Source organism: the organism of the source record quoted next, unplaced genomic scaffold (assembly GCF_019419815.1).
Source record: "Pyrus x bretschneideri cultivar Hongxiangsu unplaced genomic scaffold, Pyrus_bretschneideri_v1 Contig13, whole genome shotgun sequence".
In the NCBI taxonomy this organism is placed as follows: domain Eukaryota; kingdom Viridiplantae; phylum Streptophyta; class Magnoliopsida; order Rosales; family Rosaceae; genus Pyrus; species Pyrus x bretschneideri.
The window spans coordinates 1,133,663-1,153,261 of record NW_025999424.1 but is presented as its reverse complement, the minus strand read 5'-3'; the positions used below and the strand labels follow the sequence as shown (position 1 = coordinate 1,153,261).

General features: G+C 37.6%; 4 protein-coding genes across 4 annotated transcripts; all 4 read left to right on the top strand.

Annotated features, from left to right (window-relative positions):
- The first annotated feature begins 4,887 nt into the window (after window positions 1–4,887).
- Window positions 4,888–9,129, top strand: LOC103959707 (E3 ubiquitin-protein ligase RGLG2). The gene is given in 13 exon segments (XM_048578835.1): window positions 4,888–5,233; window positions 5,880–6,253; window positions 6,369–6,453; window positions 6,545–6,685; window positions 6,778–6,888; window positions 6,982–7,079; window positions 7,525–7,604; window positions 7,699–7,804; window positions 7,912–8,039; window positions 8,138–8,163; window positions 8,166–8,359; window positions 8,451–8,507; window positions 8,593–9,129. Coding segments are annotated over 12 exon segments (1,389 nt in total). The 5' UTR covers window positions 4,888–5,233; window positions 5,880–5,971; the 3' UTR covers window positions 8,674–9,129.
- Window positions 9,130–11,237: 2,108 nt separating this feature from the next.
- Window positions 11,238–12,132, top strand: LOC103960965. Its single transcript, XM_009373465.3, has one exon. It carries the CDS (start codon window positions 11,402–11,404, stop codon window positions 11,843–11,845), a length of 444 nt encoding a protein of 147 aa, XP_009371740.2. The 5' UTR covers window positions 11,238–11,401; the 3' UTR covers window positions 11,846–12,132.
- A 1,707-nt stretch (window positions 12,133–13,839) lies between these two features.
- Window positions 13,840–19,443, top strand: LOC103959704 (pentatricopeptide repeat-containing protein At4g35850, mitochondrial-like). The gene is given in 18 exon segments (XM_048578834.1): window positions 13,840–14,003; window positions 14,075–14,326; window positions 14,329–14,375; window positions 14,468–14,533; window positions 14,793–14,890; window positions 14,992–15,109; window positions 15,200–15,406; window positions 15,858–15,934; window positions 16,075–16,168; window positions 16,437–16,502; window positions 16,608–16,685; window positions 16,822–16,923; window positions 17,059–18,162; window positions 18,263–18,330; window positions 18,459–18,548; window positions 18,639–18,769; window positions 18,933–19,085; window positions 19,233–19,443. Coding segments are annotated over 13 exon segments (1,329 nt in total). The 5' UTR covers window positions 13,840–13,978; the 3' UTR covers window positions 17,158–18,162; window positions 18,263–18,330; window positions 18,459–18,548; window positions 18,639–18,769; window positions 18,933–19,085; window positions 19,233–19,443.
- LOC103960962 (pre-rRNA-processing protein esf2-like) lies at window positions 17,927–19,422 on the top strand. Its single transcript, XM_048579332.1, has 6 exons — window positions 17,927–18,162; window positions 18,263–18,330; window positions 18,459–18,548; window positions 18,914–18,998; window positions 19,233–19,296; window positions 19,390–19,422. The coding sequence occupies exons 1-6, from the start codon at window positions 17,927–17,929 to the stop codon at window positions 19,420–19,422; spliced, it is 576 nt and encodes a 191-aa protein (XP_048435289.1).
- Window positions 19,444–19,599: the final 156 nt, after the last annotated feature.

The following is a 19,599-nucleotide window of genomic DNA, read 5'->3' as shown; positions in this document are numbered from 1 at the left end:
TAATTTTTTTATAAAATAATAAAAAAAAATAGTTTTAATTTCGAATATGATTTTTAACCAATCTCGTCACGCCACATGTTATTATCCGAACGTACTATTTTTTGAATAGATTTCCGCTAAGATTTTGAATAGAAAAAAAAAATTAATTTTTTAAAATTTTTCTGTATTTTTTAAAAAAAAAATTGACATTTTTTAATTAATTTTTAATAAATTTTAATATTGTAATTAATCTGGACCGTTGGATTTGAAAAATAATCAAATCCAACCTTATCTGGGCCTTTTTTTTTTAAATTTTTGGTGAAAAAAACGTGGACCGTTGATCTGTGATCGTACGGTCCAATTTAAAAGTGAAATTTAAATTTTTTTTACCGTTGGAAATCCAACGGCCTACAAAAACTAGCCGTTGGAAATCCAATGGCTCTGAGGAGGGCCACGTAGGCCTTTGACAGAGTCAGTCCACTTGCCCTGCACCGCGGGCCCCACTGCTGCAGACGCTGTCGGCTACTCGTTGGTTCCACCGCGTGTGTTGCACGCGCCAGCACACGGACCGGCCTCTGGGTCTGTCCATTTTGGGCTGGCCTCTTGACTGGCATGGGCTGGGTGCCAGCCTATTTTTCGGGCTGGAGCTGATGGACACAGTGCCGGGCCATTTTCTTCACTTGGTGCCGGGCCATTTATGCAAGGCTGGACTTGCTCTAAGAGTGAGGAGGGAGGGAGAGAGGTTTTTTCTTTTTATTTTTAAATTAGAGATGTTAAAATCACGTGAGGCTTAAACAAAAAAAATATAGGAAAAATTTATTTTGTGAAATTACGTTATTGCTCTTAACTTTTTTATTGTACTGAAAGACTAAATAGTTTTTTTCATCTTATTTTGGTTGATAAAGATAGTTCTATTAATATGTAGTTTAGATTAGTAATATTGTCTAAACTTTTAAACTTATTTTACCTTGCATTCCCAACTTTTAATTCAATTATGCCCATAAAGTTTGAGCTCGTGATGCTAAAGAAAAAATTGAAGGTATTGGGTTCGTTACTTTGTAATTTGTGATTTTGTTTGATTGTAGTCACAAATAAAATGTAATTTTTTATTAATCCGAAAAAAATAAATAAATGTGAAATAGAATCAAAACAAATACAGGCGCAAATAAAAAGTTAAGGAACACATAACTAAATTAAAAATCTAGAATTTCACACAAGAAAACTTAAAATCATCTAGAAGGAATATACAGCAAAACCGATAATTCAGGGGTATGTTATAACTTTTGCAAATTGGATGGGAATCTTTGGGGTTAATAAGGTCATTTGGTTGAGGGGAGAATCATGTGCGACTTGGGTGTAATTGAATTTTGGGTTTATAGGGTCCACTGAGGTGAATTGCGGGTGCAGCGAGAGATTTGTCAATCGTTGTAATACGGATACATACGTTATATACAATTATATAAGTGGAGATATTTAAAAAAAAAATATCAATTATGTAATAACATGTGTCGTATCACTCTGTATTTTGTAAACATTGAAAAATACCGTACCTTGTGTGCAGCCAATAGGACGGGCCTGCTTCAGAAGTCCATTGGTTTTTTCGGCCATATTTGGAACGTTGTGTTGTGTGAGGCCCATTCTGTGGCCCAAAGCCTACAGGAGATTTCAAGTCCACAACGTATGAGGATCCTCTTATGATCATTTTTATGAGGATCCTCCAATCACGTTCATTTATCGTGCATGATGCGGTCAGCTTTTTTGTCAAGTAATGTTTATATTCAATTTTAAATTAAAAAATTTACAATAATTTATGATCGCACGATGTACAATGAACGGACATGATTAAAGGATCTGAAGTTGATCCTCATTCGCCTACGACAATAAGCTCGGTTTATACAACAATGTAAAATCTACTCTCTTAATTTTAAACTGCTAGATCAATGCAAGTGGTCATCTTCCATAATGCTGGAGAAGAGTATTGCTTTTGTATCACGATGTGGGTTCAAACCCTGACGACGTCCAAATCTAACATTCAATTTAACAAAGATCATTTGATAACAAATTAAAATAAAATAAAATAAATTGGCGGATCAAATAAATATTTGAAGAAAATTGTTTCATGTTTTAATGTTTTATTTATTTATTTTTTAACTTGAATTTGATGAGCCGGTAGATGTGATTTTGAATGCATTGTTAAAAGATAGTTATCAATAAAAGTCAACTATAATTTTATTCACTGTTACAAGTTGTGTTTTTCTTTTCTTTTTTTTTAATTTTTTTAATTTTTAAACTAGTAGAAGCATATTTATTCATTTCCTCGTGTCAGCATCCTATGATGCCTTCTTGTAAGTTATTTCCGATCAACATCGATTCGTATACGACTATACAAGTCATTACAATTAAAATTATTAATATTGCAAAAGTCATTTTCATGTAAAATAAAATATTATCATAAAAAATAAAAGAAAATGGTTAAAGTCCTTTTAAATGCCCACCACATAAATATTTAAGTCTTTCTCAATTTGCCGTGGCCGTCCGTCTTTGACAATTTGCCGTGACTGTGTCTGTCCTTGACGCACAAAAATCTGATGGAAGGATTTTCCGTTCGGGTTCCAAAGGACATGGACGGTGTTGACGGAATGATACAAATTTAAGAAAATACTTGTGTCCACGTCTAGAGTGCGTTTATTTGAAAATACTTGCATTTATTTTACGAATTTTTAACGAAACACTTCCGGTACTATTCATTTTAATAAAAAATTATATTTTTACTCTAAAAAGTTAGTCTTGGTACTATTCGCTTACAACACATTTTTGTCATTTTTGTTAAAACTCAAAGTTTTCAAACTATTTTCATTAGTTTTCCTTTTATTTCAAAGGCATATGAGAGAGACTTTTATGAAATAGGCTATCGTCACAACTTGGGTGTACAAATACTTGATTATGTAGAGAAAATTATAAACATGATATCGTCTTAATGAACTGAAATTCTTTAGCAGCAATGAACTTGTTTCATGTTAATCTTTCTCGTGAATGGACCACCTTGTCCACCAACTTGCGATTAATGTATTTTTCTCATATGAATTTTATAATTGCAATTGTGCATTTTATTCCATTAAGTTAAATTTAGTTTATTTTGGTAGCAACTAACATTTACATGACAAGTGTCCACTTATTTTGTACACACAGATAACTATATTATATTTATCTAATTTGTTTTTTCGCACATAGAATCTTTCGAGGACGATTAAGAACATAAACAATTTTGGTTATAAAATTTGTACATTAAAAATACGTTATTGTTAAGAGTGTGGACAAGAAGGTGCATCTATGGATAGATGCAAGTATAGTTTTATCTACTTATCCAGCCACCCATGACTAACGTATTCGAAAGGTATAAATACAGAATTGAGTCGGTTTATGTTCTTATTCAATTGAGTCAATTTATTAGAATGTTTTATCATAAATGGTCTCTGAAATTGCCCATCATCATTGAGATGATATCTGAAATTAAAAATCAATAAATGCAGTTCCTAAAAATATGTGTTGCAAATAAATTTGGTCCTTCCATCACATTTAAAATTTTGTTAAATACTGATGTAACACAAAACTGGTCCCTGGAATTGACCCACACCATTAAGATAGTCCCTGGAATTGACCCACACCATCAATATGGTTTTTGAATTTGAAAATCAATCAATATAAGCATTGAAAATAGGTGTCGCAAATCAATATGATCATTCCGCCACAATTCTGTAAAAAAAATTGTTATGTACTGATGCGTGGTTTAATAATTAATTAAAAAAGTTGTCTAAATACCCTTTTTGTACAATGGAATTTTTTTTTCTTATAGTAGGGTCCGCTCCAAAGAGAGATCTCTTTCATAAATTCTTAAAGGCACAAGGCTTAACCAAGGCTTAAGAGAAGGTGTGGAAATAGTTTTCAACCAAAAATGGACACACAGTTGTGAGGATGCTGATCGCCTAAATGTTAATGGTGATGTCCCAATAGTCGTTGCTAATGGGCCAAGCCGTCACCAAATGTGATCTCGATCTAGTTCAATTCAGTGAAAGGTGTTGAAGTGTGTAATGATAGGAGTATTTGAGATTTTTTTAGAGGATAGAGAGCGAATGAGCTAGAGAAATGTAGACTGGGATAGAAGATGATTGCAAGATTGGGTTTTTAGATTGACAATTTTTTTATTAACTATTAAATTATTAAGCCTATTTGTAATTTTTTAAATTTAATTAGACTTGTGTGACCCATTTATGTGTCACATCAGTATATAACAGAATTCTTAACAGAATTGTGACAGAATGACTACATAGATTTGAGACACTTACTTGCGGAACTACATTAATCAATTTTCAATTTCAGAGACCATTTTAATGTTGTGTGTCAATTTCAAGAACCATTTATAAGAAGAAAAAAAAAAAAGACATATGATGGCCATTTATGTGGCACATCAACACTTAAAAAGAAAAATTTAACAGAATTATGACGAAATGACCATATTGATTCGCGACACCTATTTTCAAGAACTACATTGATTAATTTTCAATTTCAAAGATCATCTTGATGGTAAAGATCAATTTCAAGAACTATTTATGATATAAATTCATTGATTAAAATATATTAATTGTTGTCACAATCATTCATTTTTTCGAACAAACATATGATATAAAATGATTTCAATTTTGACATAATAGGCACAACTAGACACGTTAATCACAACTGAATAGATAATACGACACGCACCAAAACAAAAAAATATTATCCTCTTGAGAATACAAGATAAGAGTAAGGTGTACGGTGGACGTGATTGTGAGGTCACAGTCGCAGCCAAACAAAACCACGCATCTCATCATCATCCCCATCCCTTCCGTGGACTCAAATCACAGTTCTTTCAAAAACAGGACCCGAAAAGCTTTCCATTTTCCGTTTTCAAAAAACGGAATCCAAAAACAGTAACGGCCATTATTGCGGTACCCACTTCGGCGAAACTTCCATGTGCCCATCCCCCGATTTTCCTCTGGTTCCGATTTCTCGAATATTCAAATATTCAAAAGGGAACCCAGAAAAGTAGAGTTAAAGCTTCCCACTTTTCTAATCATATTTTATAATCCAATAATTAGATCCACCAACACCCCATTAATCTACTAATTAAACCCAACTCAGAGTCTCTCTCTCTCACCACTGCAAGTCTTCCATTGGCAACTGCTCGCCATGTTTCAGAGCCCACCTTCTTCCTCAGGTACGTACGATCGAGATCTCTAAGTCTGTTCGACAATGTCGCTCTGATTCTCCTGAGGATGGTTCAGTGTTTCCTGTTGTTCTTGAATTTTAGATTTAGATTTAATTTTTGAGAATTTATGAATTTCCGTTTTTGGATTGTGATAAGTAATTGAAGTCGATACGTTTTGATTTGGGGAGTTTTTGGGTTGGTGGGTGAGAAATCAAGGTCTTTCCTTTTTGACATTTTTGTGGCTTGAGGTGGAAGGCGACACTTGGCGCCTAATTTTCGGCAAACGTGGAAAACTTAGCAGAGTAGGGCTTCTTTCGTTTGAGTCGGTTGTGAATTCGATTTTGCGCGAACGAGTCGTGTCCAACTTCGTTTCCTGGAGCCTTCCAGAACCCCCTTCAGAATTGCAAAACTGGATACGAACTTTCTTAGAGACTTCCCAATCCTTACCTAGTCCGAATTCTGTTTCTGGGTATATATATACGCCTGCCAGGATTGATTTCAAAGTTTTCGTTTTCTGGGTTTTGTTTTGGCTGCCTTGTAAGTGCGGATTTTGAATCCAAAGTTTTCGTTTTTCTGGGTTTTCTTGGCTGCGTTGTAGGTGCTGATTGGAGTTCCAAGTTTTTGTTTTCTGCGTTTTGTTGTGGCTGCTTTGTAGGTGCGGATTTCGAGTCGTTTGGTTGATTGCATTGTGAAGGAAGGGAAAGAGGATTCCTTTTAGATTTTGGGGTTTTCTTCCGAGTTGAGTTAATGGGTGGGAGAAGTTCAAAAGAGGGGAGCTATAGGCAAAATTCATCTTCTCGTTCGAGCTCCTCATGGGGCGGGCATCCAGGAGGTCAATCAACGTCATATGCTCAACCTCCATATGGTCAAGGAAGTCAGAGTTATCCACCACCACCCCAGGAATCCTATCAATCAGCACAGCCTTACTATGCCCCCGTGTACAGTGCTCCTGCGGCCCCTCGGGCTCAGGAGAAGACGTTTGATAGGAGATATTCCAGAATTGCTGATAATTACCATTCCCTGGAGGAAGTAAGATTATCGCTGCAGCGGCAGAAACTTCTGCAAGCTTACCCTGTTTTTGGTTAAAGTTTTATTAATTGCCTACGATTTTTAATTATGTCGACTCAACTGTACTTGTATTCAGGTGACAGAGGCTCTTGCGCGTGCTGGTCTCGAGTCTTCCAATCTTATCGTTGGTATTGATTTCACAAAGAGCAATGAATGGACAGGTTAAGCGCTTTAATATCTAATCTCATATAATAATTTAGTGTATGTTGTAGTTGTTGATGTGGAGGATACTGAAATTGGTTGTGTAAACAGGTGCGAGGTCATTTAACCGAAAAAGCTTGCATCACATTGGGAACGGGCCAAATCCCTACGAACATGCGATATCCATTATTGGAAAAACCTTGGCTGCTTTTGATGAGGATAACCTCATTCCCTGTTTCGGCTTTGGGGATGGTAAGGTTTTATTCATAATAATGTCGATTTGTTTGTCTAAGATTTTGTTCTTTCAAACATGGAATATTAATAATTACTTTTTCATTTTGCAGCGACAACTCATGATCAAGATGTGTTTAGTTTCTATGAAGATAGATATTGCAATGGATTTGAGGAAGTATTGGCTCGCTACAAGGAAATTGTTCCCAAGCTACGGCTTGCAGGTTTAACTCTTGCTTCCCAAGTACTTATTTCTTGACGTGGTCATTTATATCATCTAATCAGTCATCTTACATTATTATCATTATGTTTGGCAGGACCGACTTCATTTGCACCTGTAATTGAACAGGCCATGACCATTGTTGAGGAGAGTGCTGGCCAATACCATGTCCTGTTGATAATTGCAGATGGCCAGGTAACTTGCCTTATTCTTGTTGTACTTAGTGAAGTATGCAATTAGAGGGTCAGACATGCGCCCATGATATAATCTTGTTTCATCTACACAAAATTCTTTGCCTTTTGGTTTTAGAGTCTAGCACAGTTCAGGAGTGCGCTTTGTATTTTTAGTTTCAAAACACACTAATGGTCACTGCTCTAAATGAATCATGAAAAACTTTATCAGTTAAGAGGTCGGTCAGACATGTGGGTTATGCAATAATAATAGCATCTTCTCTAGATCTTGTACTGGTGGCTTCACTAGCTACTTCTTAGATCATAAGTTGCGTAACGAGCTTTGCTTATCCTTGCTCTCTTGTTTTACGATGGCTTGCAAGTGGAAATATTCTATTGTAATCCCAAGTTTCCCCCCTTTTTTTTTTTTTTTTTTTTTTTTTTTGACGTACTGTGATGTTTTGCCTTAGGTAACTAGAAGCGTTGATACTGAGAATGGCAGGCTGAGCCCTCAGGAACAGAACACGGTTAATGCCATTGTTGCTGCAAGGTGTGATATTCCCCCAACCCCCCTTCCTCTTTCTCTAAATATATGTTGTTTTTTGACCGGCCCTTACTTATCGTCTACACTTATTTTATCACAGTAAGCTCCCTCTATCAATTATTCTAGTTGGTGTTGGAGATGGGCCCTGGGACATGATGAAGGAATTTGATGACAATATTCCTGCTCGGGCATTTGATAATTTCCAAGTAAGTTCTCAGCATAATAATACAATTTTGTTTATGTGACTCATGATCCTTTGTTTATGATTATTGGAAAATACTTAATCGAAGCACATTTGTTTTATTGTTTGTAGTTTGTGAATTTTACGCAAATTATGTCAAAGAATGTGCCACCGTCAAGAAAGGAGACCGAATTTGCTCTAGCAGCCTTGATGGAAATTCCTGCTCAGTATAAAGCAACAATAGAGCTCAATATATTGGGGTAACAATGCAGTCCTTATTTCTCATCTCTAAACCCTTTTTGAATACCTATGTTTCCTGTAATTTTTTGACAAAATTTCTTCTTCTTGAAATGGGCAGTGGTCGGAAGGGAAATATTCCCCAGAGGTTCCTCTCCCCCCTCCTGTGTATGGAGCGTCATCTTTCAGCAGCTCAAAAACTTCCCGTGCTACCAGTTTCAGTTCGCCATCTTTCACAAAACCTTCCCATACCAGTTACGAGCCAAGTGTTCCTCCTTATTATGGAGACAGCAGTTCCGTCAGTACAGCTCCACCTGCTCCCAGTTCTACGTATGATAATCAGGTATGCAAACTTCTCAGCAGCCACGTCTAAATCCTGTATTGATGCGTTTGTAGCACTCTCGCAGGTTAACATTTTATATGGTGTTGAACAGGTTTGCCCCATTTGCCTTACGAATCCGAAAGACATGGCCTTTGGTTGCGGGCATCAGGTACATTTTTGAACTATAGTTTCAAGATGAGTTGAGACGATCATATTTTTAGTACCGTGTTCTTAGTGTTATGTTTTCGGTGCAGACATGTTGCGAATGCGGACAAGATCTTCAGTCGTGCCCAATATGCCGAAGCGCAATCCAAACCCGGATAAAACTGTATTAACGACGACGTGCTTTCATGCCGGAGTTGGCTGACGTTGTGTGTATTTGTTTATTTTTTCAATCACATTCTTTGTAATCCATTGCTTTAGGTGGTCAGGAGGTTGCTAGGTTTGGTAATTGGTTGGTCGAATCCAGCGTATGATGATGATGATCCAGATGTGAGTGAATACTCTGGTGATTTTTTTGGTTGTTTTAAAAAAAAAAATGAAAACGAAGTGAAGTGCTGCCGTCTCTACATTTTTGCAATTTGATTGTTGCTCTGTAGATGCCGGTCTTAGTTTTTTTTCACGGAGGTGGACTTTCTTGTGGATGGATGAGAGATTTTCAATGTGTTGGGAATACAGTTCGATACATTAAGAGCTAGTTTGGTATTACTGTATTTTTTGAAAAAGCTGTTTCTGCTGTGCTGTAAGAATAAACTGCTGTAAAATAAAACAGTAGCCGTGCTTCCACTTTACACAATCTCTCTTTATACCAAAGCTAAAAAGTTCACTTTCAGTGATGTGGATTCGAAGCACCCAATCTTCCCTTCTAGGCTCTCCCAATCTGATGCGGCATCAGCCCAGATGCGATTGGAGGGAGGGAGATGGAGAAATGGAGAGGGTATTATTGGGTTGAGAAACTTTCTTTAAATTTTACTGTTCATCTGGTATTTTTTTTAGAAAGCTATTTTAGGAAGCAGCATTTTGCTGCTTCCACTTTCCTGCTTATTTTGACCCGAGATTTGAAAAAAAAGCACTTAAGGCGAGGTTCAAACGAGGAAAGGCTTACGGTGGATACCTAGGCACACAGGGACGAGGAAGGACGTAGTAAGCGACGAAATGCTTCAGGGAGTTGAAAATAAGCGTAGATTCGGAGATTTCCGAATAGGTTAAACTTTTGAACTGCTGCTTAATCCATAGGCACTTGGAAGAAGAAGTAGAAAAAGGAATAAATATAGTGATAATTTGATTCTTCGTCACCGTAGTAGATAGGCAAGAAAAAAGAATTTGTTTCTTCGTCTTTACAAAAAATAAATAAAACAAAAATATGAGTAATTAATTGTGTCACGTTTACTCTAAAAAAAAATCGTTTGTAGCAAATCATTTATTAAGAAAAATAAATACACTTAACACAAAAGCAGAAAAAGAAATAATAGTAACCTGGTCCCAAACGTCTACCATTTATATTTAATATTACTACCAAATACATTTTACACTCTAGCTTTTTTTCATAGCAGCTTTTTTATTTTATTTTATTTATTTATTTAAATTAAGCAATCACAAACCTAACCTAAGTGTAATAAAACAATTGGTTGGAAACTTGAAAAAAAAAGAAGATTCAACCAATTGTATGTACTGAACTGTGTTTCTGACAGTTGCATCACTAGGAGAGTTCTCAAACCTGTCGGACTATTATGGCGTTGAGTAGGACCAAAATACAGGAGGTCACTATGGTGGAGCACAGTCCGTCAAAATCGGCATAGGTTAGTTGCTATACTTTTAAGAGAGGTTTCCTTCAAATGGCTCGTTGGGTATCTCTACCGAAATTTTTCTCCTGATTAGGCCCACGGAATCGACTTGGATAGTGCAAATTGAATTAACTTAGACATGGGTCAAAAGGTCTATGACTCAAAGTTCGATCTTTGCCCCAATCCTCGATGTCTAATCTAGTTTTGTATAGGTCAACTTACCAAACGAGGCCTCATAGTTTTACATACCCGTGGCTCAAGGATTTTATACAATTATTTGAGGCACTTTTATTTTTTCTTTCATAAAAGAAAAAGGAAAAAAAAAAAAAGCAGATTGTAGGTAGTCGACACGTATGACTAAGTTGTGGAAATAAGGGGTTCACCGTTCATGCGTTTGGTATGGTCATTTTCTTTCTCCATCGGTGGTGGATTGAAGCTTGAAAGAGAAAGAGTAGATGAGGTGTCACGTCTCTTCAAATCGGTGACACTCGTGTTGTTAAAGTTAGGTTGTCTTTATCTCTTTATCTCTATATCATCATATCTCGTTTTATTGTTATTACTAATTTATGTGTAACAAACTATAATATAAGTATTAATGTTATAACATGAGTGAACGAGGTATTAATTAGGAAGTAATTTGATATGATGTGCACCAGATTACACGACGACCATTTATGAGCCGGTCAGCTCAAATAGTAACGCAATTCCGGGAGGAGTCAGTTGTTGGGCATTGAATCCTTTCAGATGTGGAGAACGTGTGGCGATGGTTGAAGTTGAGTGAACCAACTGGTCGATTCTCTAGTTGCTATACCAATACATGAAACGGTTGGTATTTGATTAAAGCGTTAACTTCACCTCACCACCTCAAATGCTTTGCTTGTTTGCTACCAAAAAATAATTGGCCAAAGATCCTCCCTGGATTTCACTATCGTGAGGTTAAGAAGCAGGAAATCTGACCACTTAAATTGTATTCGACGGTTTTCATTAACTATTTCGCTAACTCACCTCGCACAAGCCAAGGCCTCGAATCTCTCTCTTGAACAATCCAAATTTTCTGGTTCTTAGGCTCTGGATAGTCACATCCGAAGAGGATGCAAATTCAAAATAACCGGCCACTTTGTTTTTTCATTGAATGCATTCTTCGAACGACCTATTTCTTTGTCCATCACATTATTATCCCTAACCCAAAGAAAAAAACCAACTACTCAACACAAACACCATTACCTCATATCCCTCACAATTCCTATCCAAATCCAAACAACATTTGAAGTTTTCTCCAATGACCTCATCTTCTTCTTCCACCAAGCTCCCTGCTTACCAAAGACTCAGACATGACGACGATCTCGACGACGAGGAGTTCGATTTCGAAAAGAACCGAGTGGTGGTGAGATCAAGGACAAACAATACTACTACTAGTTGGTGCAGGTTCAGATCGTTCAGAAGGGCTCACATTCGGAGGAAATCGTTCAAGCTCAAAGTTCCGAGCCTGAGGAGGTTGTTGTTCTTGAGGAGGAAGGTGAAGGTGGTTTCTGCTCTGTGTGCAAAGGTGGTGAGGAGATTTAAAGAAGGGCAGTCACACTTTGGTGATCTTTTTGCTGGAAACTATTTGTTCTTGCAGATCAACCCTTCCCCGTTGAAGGCCCTTCACAACAAGGGCACTCCTACTCATAACTCCCTTCAATTCAACAAACCCTATGCCCTCCCAAGCCACAACATTGCTTAATCCCTTCGGTCATCAAAGAGTACTTGTTAGATTATATTTGTGTACTTTAAATTAAAATCAGGGCGTAGGTCGGGACCTATGCACTGGCACCCACCTACACCCCTCAAGGTCGACGATGGCACCACCTTCTCCCCCTCAGGGTCGGAGATGAGACCACCTCCATCCTTTAGGACCGATAATGGCACCACCTGCACTCCCTCATGGCTAGCATTGTTTATAATATTTGTTTTTGTTTTTTTTAATGTATAATGCTCATAAGCACATAATAATACAAAAAACTTTCAGCATATTGTGCAGATTTGAGTTGTGCTAGCTAATCATAAGAGTGTGCTCGCTCCTTTACTTTTATTTAAGATTGAATCGTGTATTTCGTAATTTAGAATATCGCATTTATATGATCACTTGGATTTTAGTTGTAAGTTTGTTGTCAATTGAATTTTAGAGGGTCCTCTAAGGGAAATGACTCTCACCAATTTACGAGAAATTTTTATAGGTGATGTAGTTATATTTTTTAATGTATTTTTCACTTATATTATAACAAGTCATCTACTACCTTGTATTTCCGGTACATCAAAAGATGTCTACCAATTTACATAAACTAATTATAAATGGTTAAATACAAAGATTATCACACCAAAAGTTCATTAAACAAGTGATTATCTAAGTTCCTTTAATTTTAGAATAATGTTAGAGAGATCAAAATTTTAAATTAAATTTGCAAAATAAATGATGTGTTACTAATAAGAAATAAGCACATTAATCAACACTTAATTAATAATCCAATCATCAACAACTATATTATTGGTTTACATAAGTTGATTTAAAAATTTGATCTCCCTAATATTACCTTTAATATTATAGGACAAAATGAAGAAATTTGCAATTGGGACATTGGCACTTCACAATTTGCAATTGGGATTTAATCACAACCAACTCTGTTCAATTTCTCGGCGCACTGTTAAATTTCTTGGCACACTCTTAAATTTCTCGACAATATGGGACATTGGCACTTCGCAATTTGCAATTGGGATTTAATCACGGAAAATGATCCTCACCGGATCCTCTTTGTGGGGATTCAGGGGATCCATCAATTACAGTCGTTCATCATACATCGTGTAGTCAGTTTTTGTTAGATATTATTCAATTTTAAATTTAAATAATTTATGACCGCACGATGTACAATGAACAACTGTGATTGATGGATCCCTCAAATCTCCACAAAAAGAATCGGACAAGGATCCTTTTCCCTTAATCACAACCAACTCTTCGATTAAATGAATCAAAACAATCAAGATTTTATTATGCACATGCACTGTTTGTATACTTTGGAGTTTGTACCAAACACAAATAAATATGAAAGGGATTTGGCAGCAGGCGGTTGCATGTTATGGCCTATAAATAAATATATGCTTATTGCTACCTATGTAGGGCAATGAGTACATGACACTGTTGAAGGTCATCAATCAATTCATATGCCTATACTCTATTATGAATTGAGATCTTCTCTGGATCTCTGCATCCAGTAGTCAGCGGATTTGAAAATCTGAGTTATTCAAAAGAAAGAAAGATCTGGCTATTCAATGGCTAGGTTTTAGTGAGGCGAGTCAGTGAGATGAGCGCATGATTCATACTTTGCACTAAAATTCGAATTCTCTGTTAGGTAGTTTAAGATCTAAACCAATGGTATTTGGTTAGTATCAGTTTGATCAAATGATTATCGACTATCTAGTGTAAATATATTGTTGTATACAAACGTCATTATTGACTGTTTAGGCACTAGATGGAGCCATACCCTAATTATGTCCGGTCCTAGCTACCAAACGGGCATAATATAATTTGAGCTCGGTATTTGGGCTTCATAGACCACGATAACATCAGGAGTTCTAATACAAAGGCCCATTTCAACAAAGGCCCATTTCAAGCAGTCCATAAGAATCCCACGTCGCAAAGTCGCATGAAAAACGGTGCGTTTAGCTGTTGAAGTCAGCGAACGATAGAAGGAAACGACGGAGGCAGCAAGGGAAGAGGGTTTCTGCATTTGTGGGGTTTTAGAAACAGAGTAACTCGACTCGCTCGGTCACTCACTCACTCACTCACTCACCGTGTCACACATCGAGTCAGAAACAGCAAACCATGAGACTCCTTCAATCCATTACTGGTACAGGTCCATCTCCTCCATAGCCAGAGACCTTAAGATTTGAATGTTAATACTAAATCACGCTGCTGCAGGTCAATGCCGGCCGGCGCTGCGAGCCCTGGGACGGAGGTACTTCGCGGCGGCGACGACGGAGGAATACGCGAAGAGGAACTACGCCAACAACTTGTCGGAGTATAACAGCGTCTTCAATTCCCTCACCGCTCAGAGGAAGCATTTCCTGCTGAGGGATGCGTATGAGGATATGATGCTCGACGGCGTCCAGCCCGATCAGGACACCTTCCGGTCGCTCATACTGGGCACCCTCAAAGGTTCGAGCTTGCAGGACGCTTCTTCTTCGCTGACCAGATGAAATCCATGGGCTTGGCCCCTGATGTATGTCATTTGTTTAAATTTGTATCAGCGTTTTCGTTTCGTTATATCGGAAATGCGAGTGTTTGGTTGTTGATTCGATTGGATTGTCGTAGGTTAATATGTACAACATTCTGATCACACTGTGTGGGAAGTGCAAGCACTCTGATCAAGCGATTCAGGTGCGGCTTTTTACTGCCTACTTATAAGATTACTGCTATATTGTACATCGATGCATAGTATACATTGCATTTTAAGCGGCTTAGATCCCACCCGCTAAATTCTGTTGGATTGTTAACCGAATATCTGATCGTCAAATTGATTTGCTTTTGCTTATTGTATGCCATAAAGTGATGTGCTTTAGGATTTTCGCTGTTGATTAGCCTGTCTGATCATTAACAAGGGAATGTGGGTATGTCTTGATGTGATATATTTTAATAGATTTTGGAAGACATGAAGAACTATAAAGTGTCACCCAAGGTACAGACCTACATGTGTCTGCTCAATGCGTGTGCAGCTACTGGCAGATTAGATCGAGTGTATGCTTCTTCTTTTATGCTCTGGTTTTCTGTGCTTGTTTCGTTTTTCCAATGGTTGATTTTTCCTCATGTGGTTAATGTGCTTTGTGTTGTTGATGCAGGTATGCAATTGTCCGTGACATGACTGCTGCTGGTCTTGGGCTAAACAGGTTCTGCTACGCTGGACTTGTAACTGCACTTAGGAACAAGACCCCTTTACCAGATGAATTCGGCACCAAAGTAAATATTTAATCGTTTTCCCTCTGCTTTGAAGTATTCTTTCATTTTGTTTCTGTTCAAAGTTCTCTTATATTCTCCTTTTGCACAAAGATTGTAGAGTTTGTTGAGCGGTCAAAAGAGTGGTCATCAGTTGATGGATCAAGTATGACTGCTGAAAATGTGATGATGGGTGTAACGGAAGAAGAGTTGTATAATATGCCAACTGCTGAATATTCTCATAGGGGTGGGTTTCTGAATAGGCAATTAACTGTGTATCATGCTGCGTTCCATGCTTGCGCAGACCTCAGGAATGTAGAGGTAATATCTCACATCTCGATTATCTCAGCTCAACTCCACTAAAGAAACCACGTGTATTTTGTTTGCTTGCTGGTTCTTTTCTTGGTTTATTGATATTGTACTTTCACTCTTTTGTTATCGGGCAATACCCATATCCATACCTGACGATTAACACTCTATGCATGGATGTTGCACTACATGGTTTTTAAGTTTTATGACAAAGCTTGTTGCCTCTCATGATTCATACTTCCTAGCATTATTTAGTTATCTTCTTTTATCATGTAGCAAATCAAAATATGAAGAAATACCGTATGGTTTGAAACTACCCTCTTTTATCCACTTATTGCAAGTATTGTTGAGTTTCCAGATAAAAAATACCATCATAAATTAAGTTACTTAATAAGATTCCCTTCTCTTTTCCCTTTGCCATAAAAGTTTATTCTTATGTCTTCACTTCTGTTAACTATGCTAGGTGATGGAAGCTCTTCGGGAGATGCTAGCAAAGGACGGAACAGTTCCTGATTTATTTATTGTGTTGCAAATAATGAGGTAAGTAACTTTTTATTACAAAATTTTGATCAGAATGCACTACATGTTTTAGTAAGATGGCATTGTCTTGCTCGTGCATTAATATAACCTCAATTCATTCTGTGTCCGTTTTGTCATCACTGCTATTTTTTTTTATTCAGGTGTTATCTACACTCAGGGGACATTGACCGTGGTGTTCAAACTTTTGAAGACTATATGAAGTCAGGAAAGCCTCCTGTAGTAGAACTATATACGGTGCGTTAGGCAACAAACACAATTTTCGTGTCATGACTCATGAAACATCACTTTCTTTCCTCATATATAGACACTGTTCCTTTGATTTTGTGTTGTCTGGCTAGCTTTTGTTTGTTCTTAGTCTTTTCTTATCATAACTTATCGTGTTCTGATGTTTTGTTTTAGCATTTCTGCCAAACAAAACTAATATATTTTTCACTTAATGTGTTCTTAGTCTTTTTATCATTCAGATGTGTACCCTAATTTACGCTAAACTATGTTTCTGTAGACGCTTGTGGAGGGGGCCATGACTGGATATACTCCCAAGGGAATGAAAATTGCCGAAGAAACACTGGTATGGTTGATCTATTGCACACTTCTAATTCTTAAATCAAGTTTTTGATATTTCAGATCATGGCTTCAGTTAAAATCATTTTATGATTTTCATGTTCCAACGCAGGTGAATATGAACTCCCGAAGCTTTTTCTTGAGTCCGAAAATGGGGAGTGATCTTCTCCTTGCAGCTGCTGGTGACGAGGTGCGCAACTTTAAGAGTTATCTCTAGTTGCTATATTGCTATAAAGAATGACATAATTCTTCATCTGTTCTGGGTCTCTGAATTTTGCATTAGTTTCGGTTGTCTTGCTATAAATCTTTCGTGCTCTTTTTTGCAGACCGGAGGTTATAGCGTTGCCAACTATATATGGGACCTGATGGATGCACGTAAAATAGTTCCGCAATTTCTTTCCGTAGAAGCATATTACAAGGGCTTAAAAGTGAGTCTCTGGTCTTCTGATTTATTAGTTTGTACATCTCTGATTAACAAAAAAATCCTCGTAATTGGACTCAATGCGTCATCTTTGTCGTGTTTTTAACAATTTTTTCCTTCATTTCTGTTTCTGAAATGGCAGAAACGTGAGATTCCTGAAGACGATCCACGACTGCAACATGTTACGAAGACTTACAATGACCTTCGCGACAGAAGGGGGCCTGGACGACCTATTAGATAAACAATGACGAAAGTTGCTCCGAGGAGTAGTTATTTCGTGGACTTTCACTGTTTTAGTGATATTATTGTTGTTTCAAAGGAAACGAGGCATCGTTTTGTCCTGGTATCGAACGCTCAGGGTTACCAAACGCCGGGGTACATCGCGTTTTGAAGTTTAATTGTTAATTTTTTTTCTGGATGCATGAAGGGTGGTGTGAATAATGAACTTTTTTCTTCCTGCAATCTTAAGCTCAATTCTCATTGAAATTTTGAAACCACGAATTCGAGCAATTTGTCAGTGTGGTGACCGCACTACCAGTAGTTATATGTGTTACTATACATGTATCTATATGTTAATGTTATCCGCACTTTAGCTTTGTAACATATCGGGGGTAGAAAAGTATAGCAACAGTTTTTCGTTCATATTATAATATGTGAATTAGTAAAATTGCGTTATGGTTTTCCCTTCGAAGCACACGGTTCATCCCATGAGCAAAGCCCCTACCTTATGTTCTGGGCCTCTTGAGAAAAGGCCCGACCTTATAGTTTGGGCCCTTCGGGAAAACAGTAAAAGCCCAGTCAAATAAAGGAGAAACAAAACGGTGCGTGTCATGTGTAAACCCGTAAAGAAGAAGCCGTCTTTGGAAGGTAGAGAGAGAGAGAGAGAGAGAGAGAGAGTTACAGTCCCAGAGACCGAGCAGCAGAGCAAGAGCTTCACCGCCGTCGTATCGCCGCGCTCTTTTTCGGCGTTTTAGGGTTTAAGGGAACAGCATTAGGGCTGGAAATTGGGAATGGAAATCGAGAGAAAGAACAAGAGGAAGAAATCGATGAAGGAAGGCGGGAAGGATGAGAAACAGCGAGGGGTTTGCTACTTGGGTCGGATTCCGCCGCGCATGGATCCGTCGACGCTTCGCCAGATGCTCTCTCAGTACGGAGATATACAAAGGCTTTATCTTGCACCTCAAGATTCTTCTGGTCACGTTCAAATCAAAGCTGGTAAATTTCAGAGGCAAAATTTTTCAGAAGGGTATGTCTTAAAAAGCATTAAATTAGTTTTCTTCGTTCGATTAAAAATCTGATTTTTCAGATGGGTATGTCGTAGAATCGCTAATTATTTGCAAATGCAGGTGGGTTGAATTTTCTGACAAAAGGGTTGCTAAGAGAGTTGCTAATATGTTAAATGGTGAACAGATAGGTAATTATGTGAAAATTACAATCTTTTGTTAGAGGATTTTACATCTTACAGCTTGTTTTATCGATGCGCATGTTCCCATTGTTCTTCTCTGAAAGATTTCTACTGTCTGGTTGTTTTGTTATGTTTAGGTGGGAAGAAGAGATCATCTTTCTACTACGATCTTTGGAACATCAAGTATTTGAGTAAATTCAAGTGGGATAATCTTACTGAAGAGATTGGTTCGGACTCTTAACGATTGGGTTTTTGTTTGTCATTGTGCTTCGTTATCGTTACTTGGTTCTTGATTATTCGGCAATGTTTGATTGCAGCTTACAAGAAAGCCACTCGGGAGCAAAAACTAGCTTTAGAAATTTCTGCTAGCTAAGAAGAGCGTGACTTCTATCTCACTAAAGTCGAGAAGTCCCGTGCTTTGAGTGCCATAGATGAAAGATTGAAGAAGGTAGTTTCGTATATTCTATGCAGAGTGTTCATTTGATTGAAAAAGTAGGAGAGGAATATGTTTTAGCGCAGCTGTTACCAATTTGTATTGAAATTTTGCCTTCCTCTCTTAAGTCTCTATAGCTAGTCCGTTACATATAATCAGGTTTCATCTTCTCTAACAGAGGCAAAGGGTCGAAGAAGATTCAGGGGGCAATCCCGATCTCCCTAATAGCCAGCCGGAACATGAGGTAATTCGCCGGTTTAGACAGAAGAAACCTGTTGCAAATAATGCTGCCAAAACCAAACCTCAGCTCTCTAAAGATGTACTGTCAGCGGTAAGCATCGTTTTGTTGGTTGACGACTGTATGTTATTTCTTGATCCGTCACTCAATACTTGCCCGTATAATACGTTATTTCCAGGTTGATTACCGTATGTTATTTGTTGGTTGACTACTGTATGTTATTTCGCAATCCGTTTGCAGGTATTTGGCGATTCATAGTGCTCAAAATTTTCATGGATTTTGGCATACCTCAACTGGAGGAGCTGTAAGCTTGTAGGACGACATTTGGAGTCAAATCATGTAACGGACCTTTTATGGTTGAATCTTGTTCTCTTTGCATTGTTTCTTGGATTGTAAGGTTTCAATTCGATACTTTTCGAGTTCTACGTGATTAACACATACGATTTATTTTTGCTCATGAGCCTTATGTTGGAAAACTCTCCTCAACATTTCAAACATTTTAGGAGCTAAATCTTTTCAAGGTTGAAACGACGAATCAACAAGGCATTTTAAGGTACGAATACCGGCACCGACGTGCCTCCGGCCATTCCAGCGACCTCACATTGCA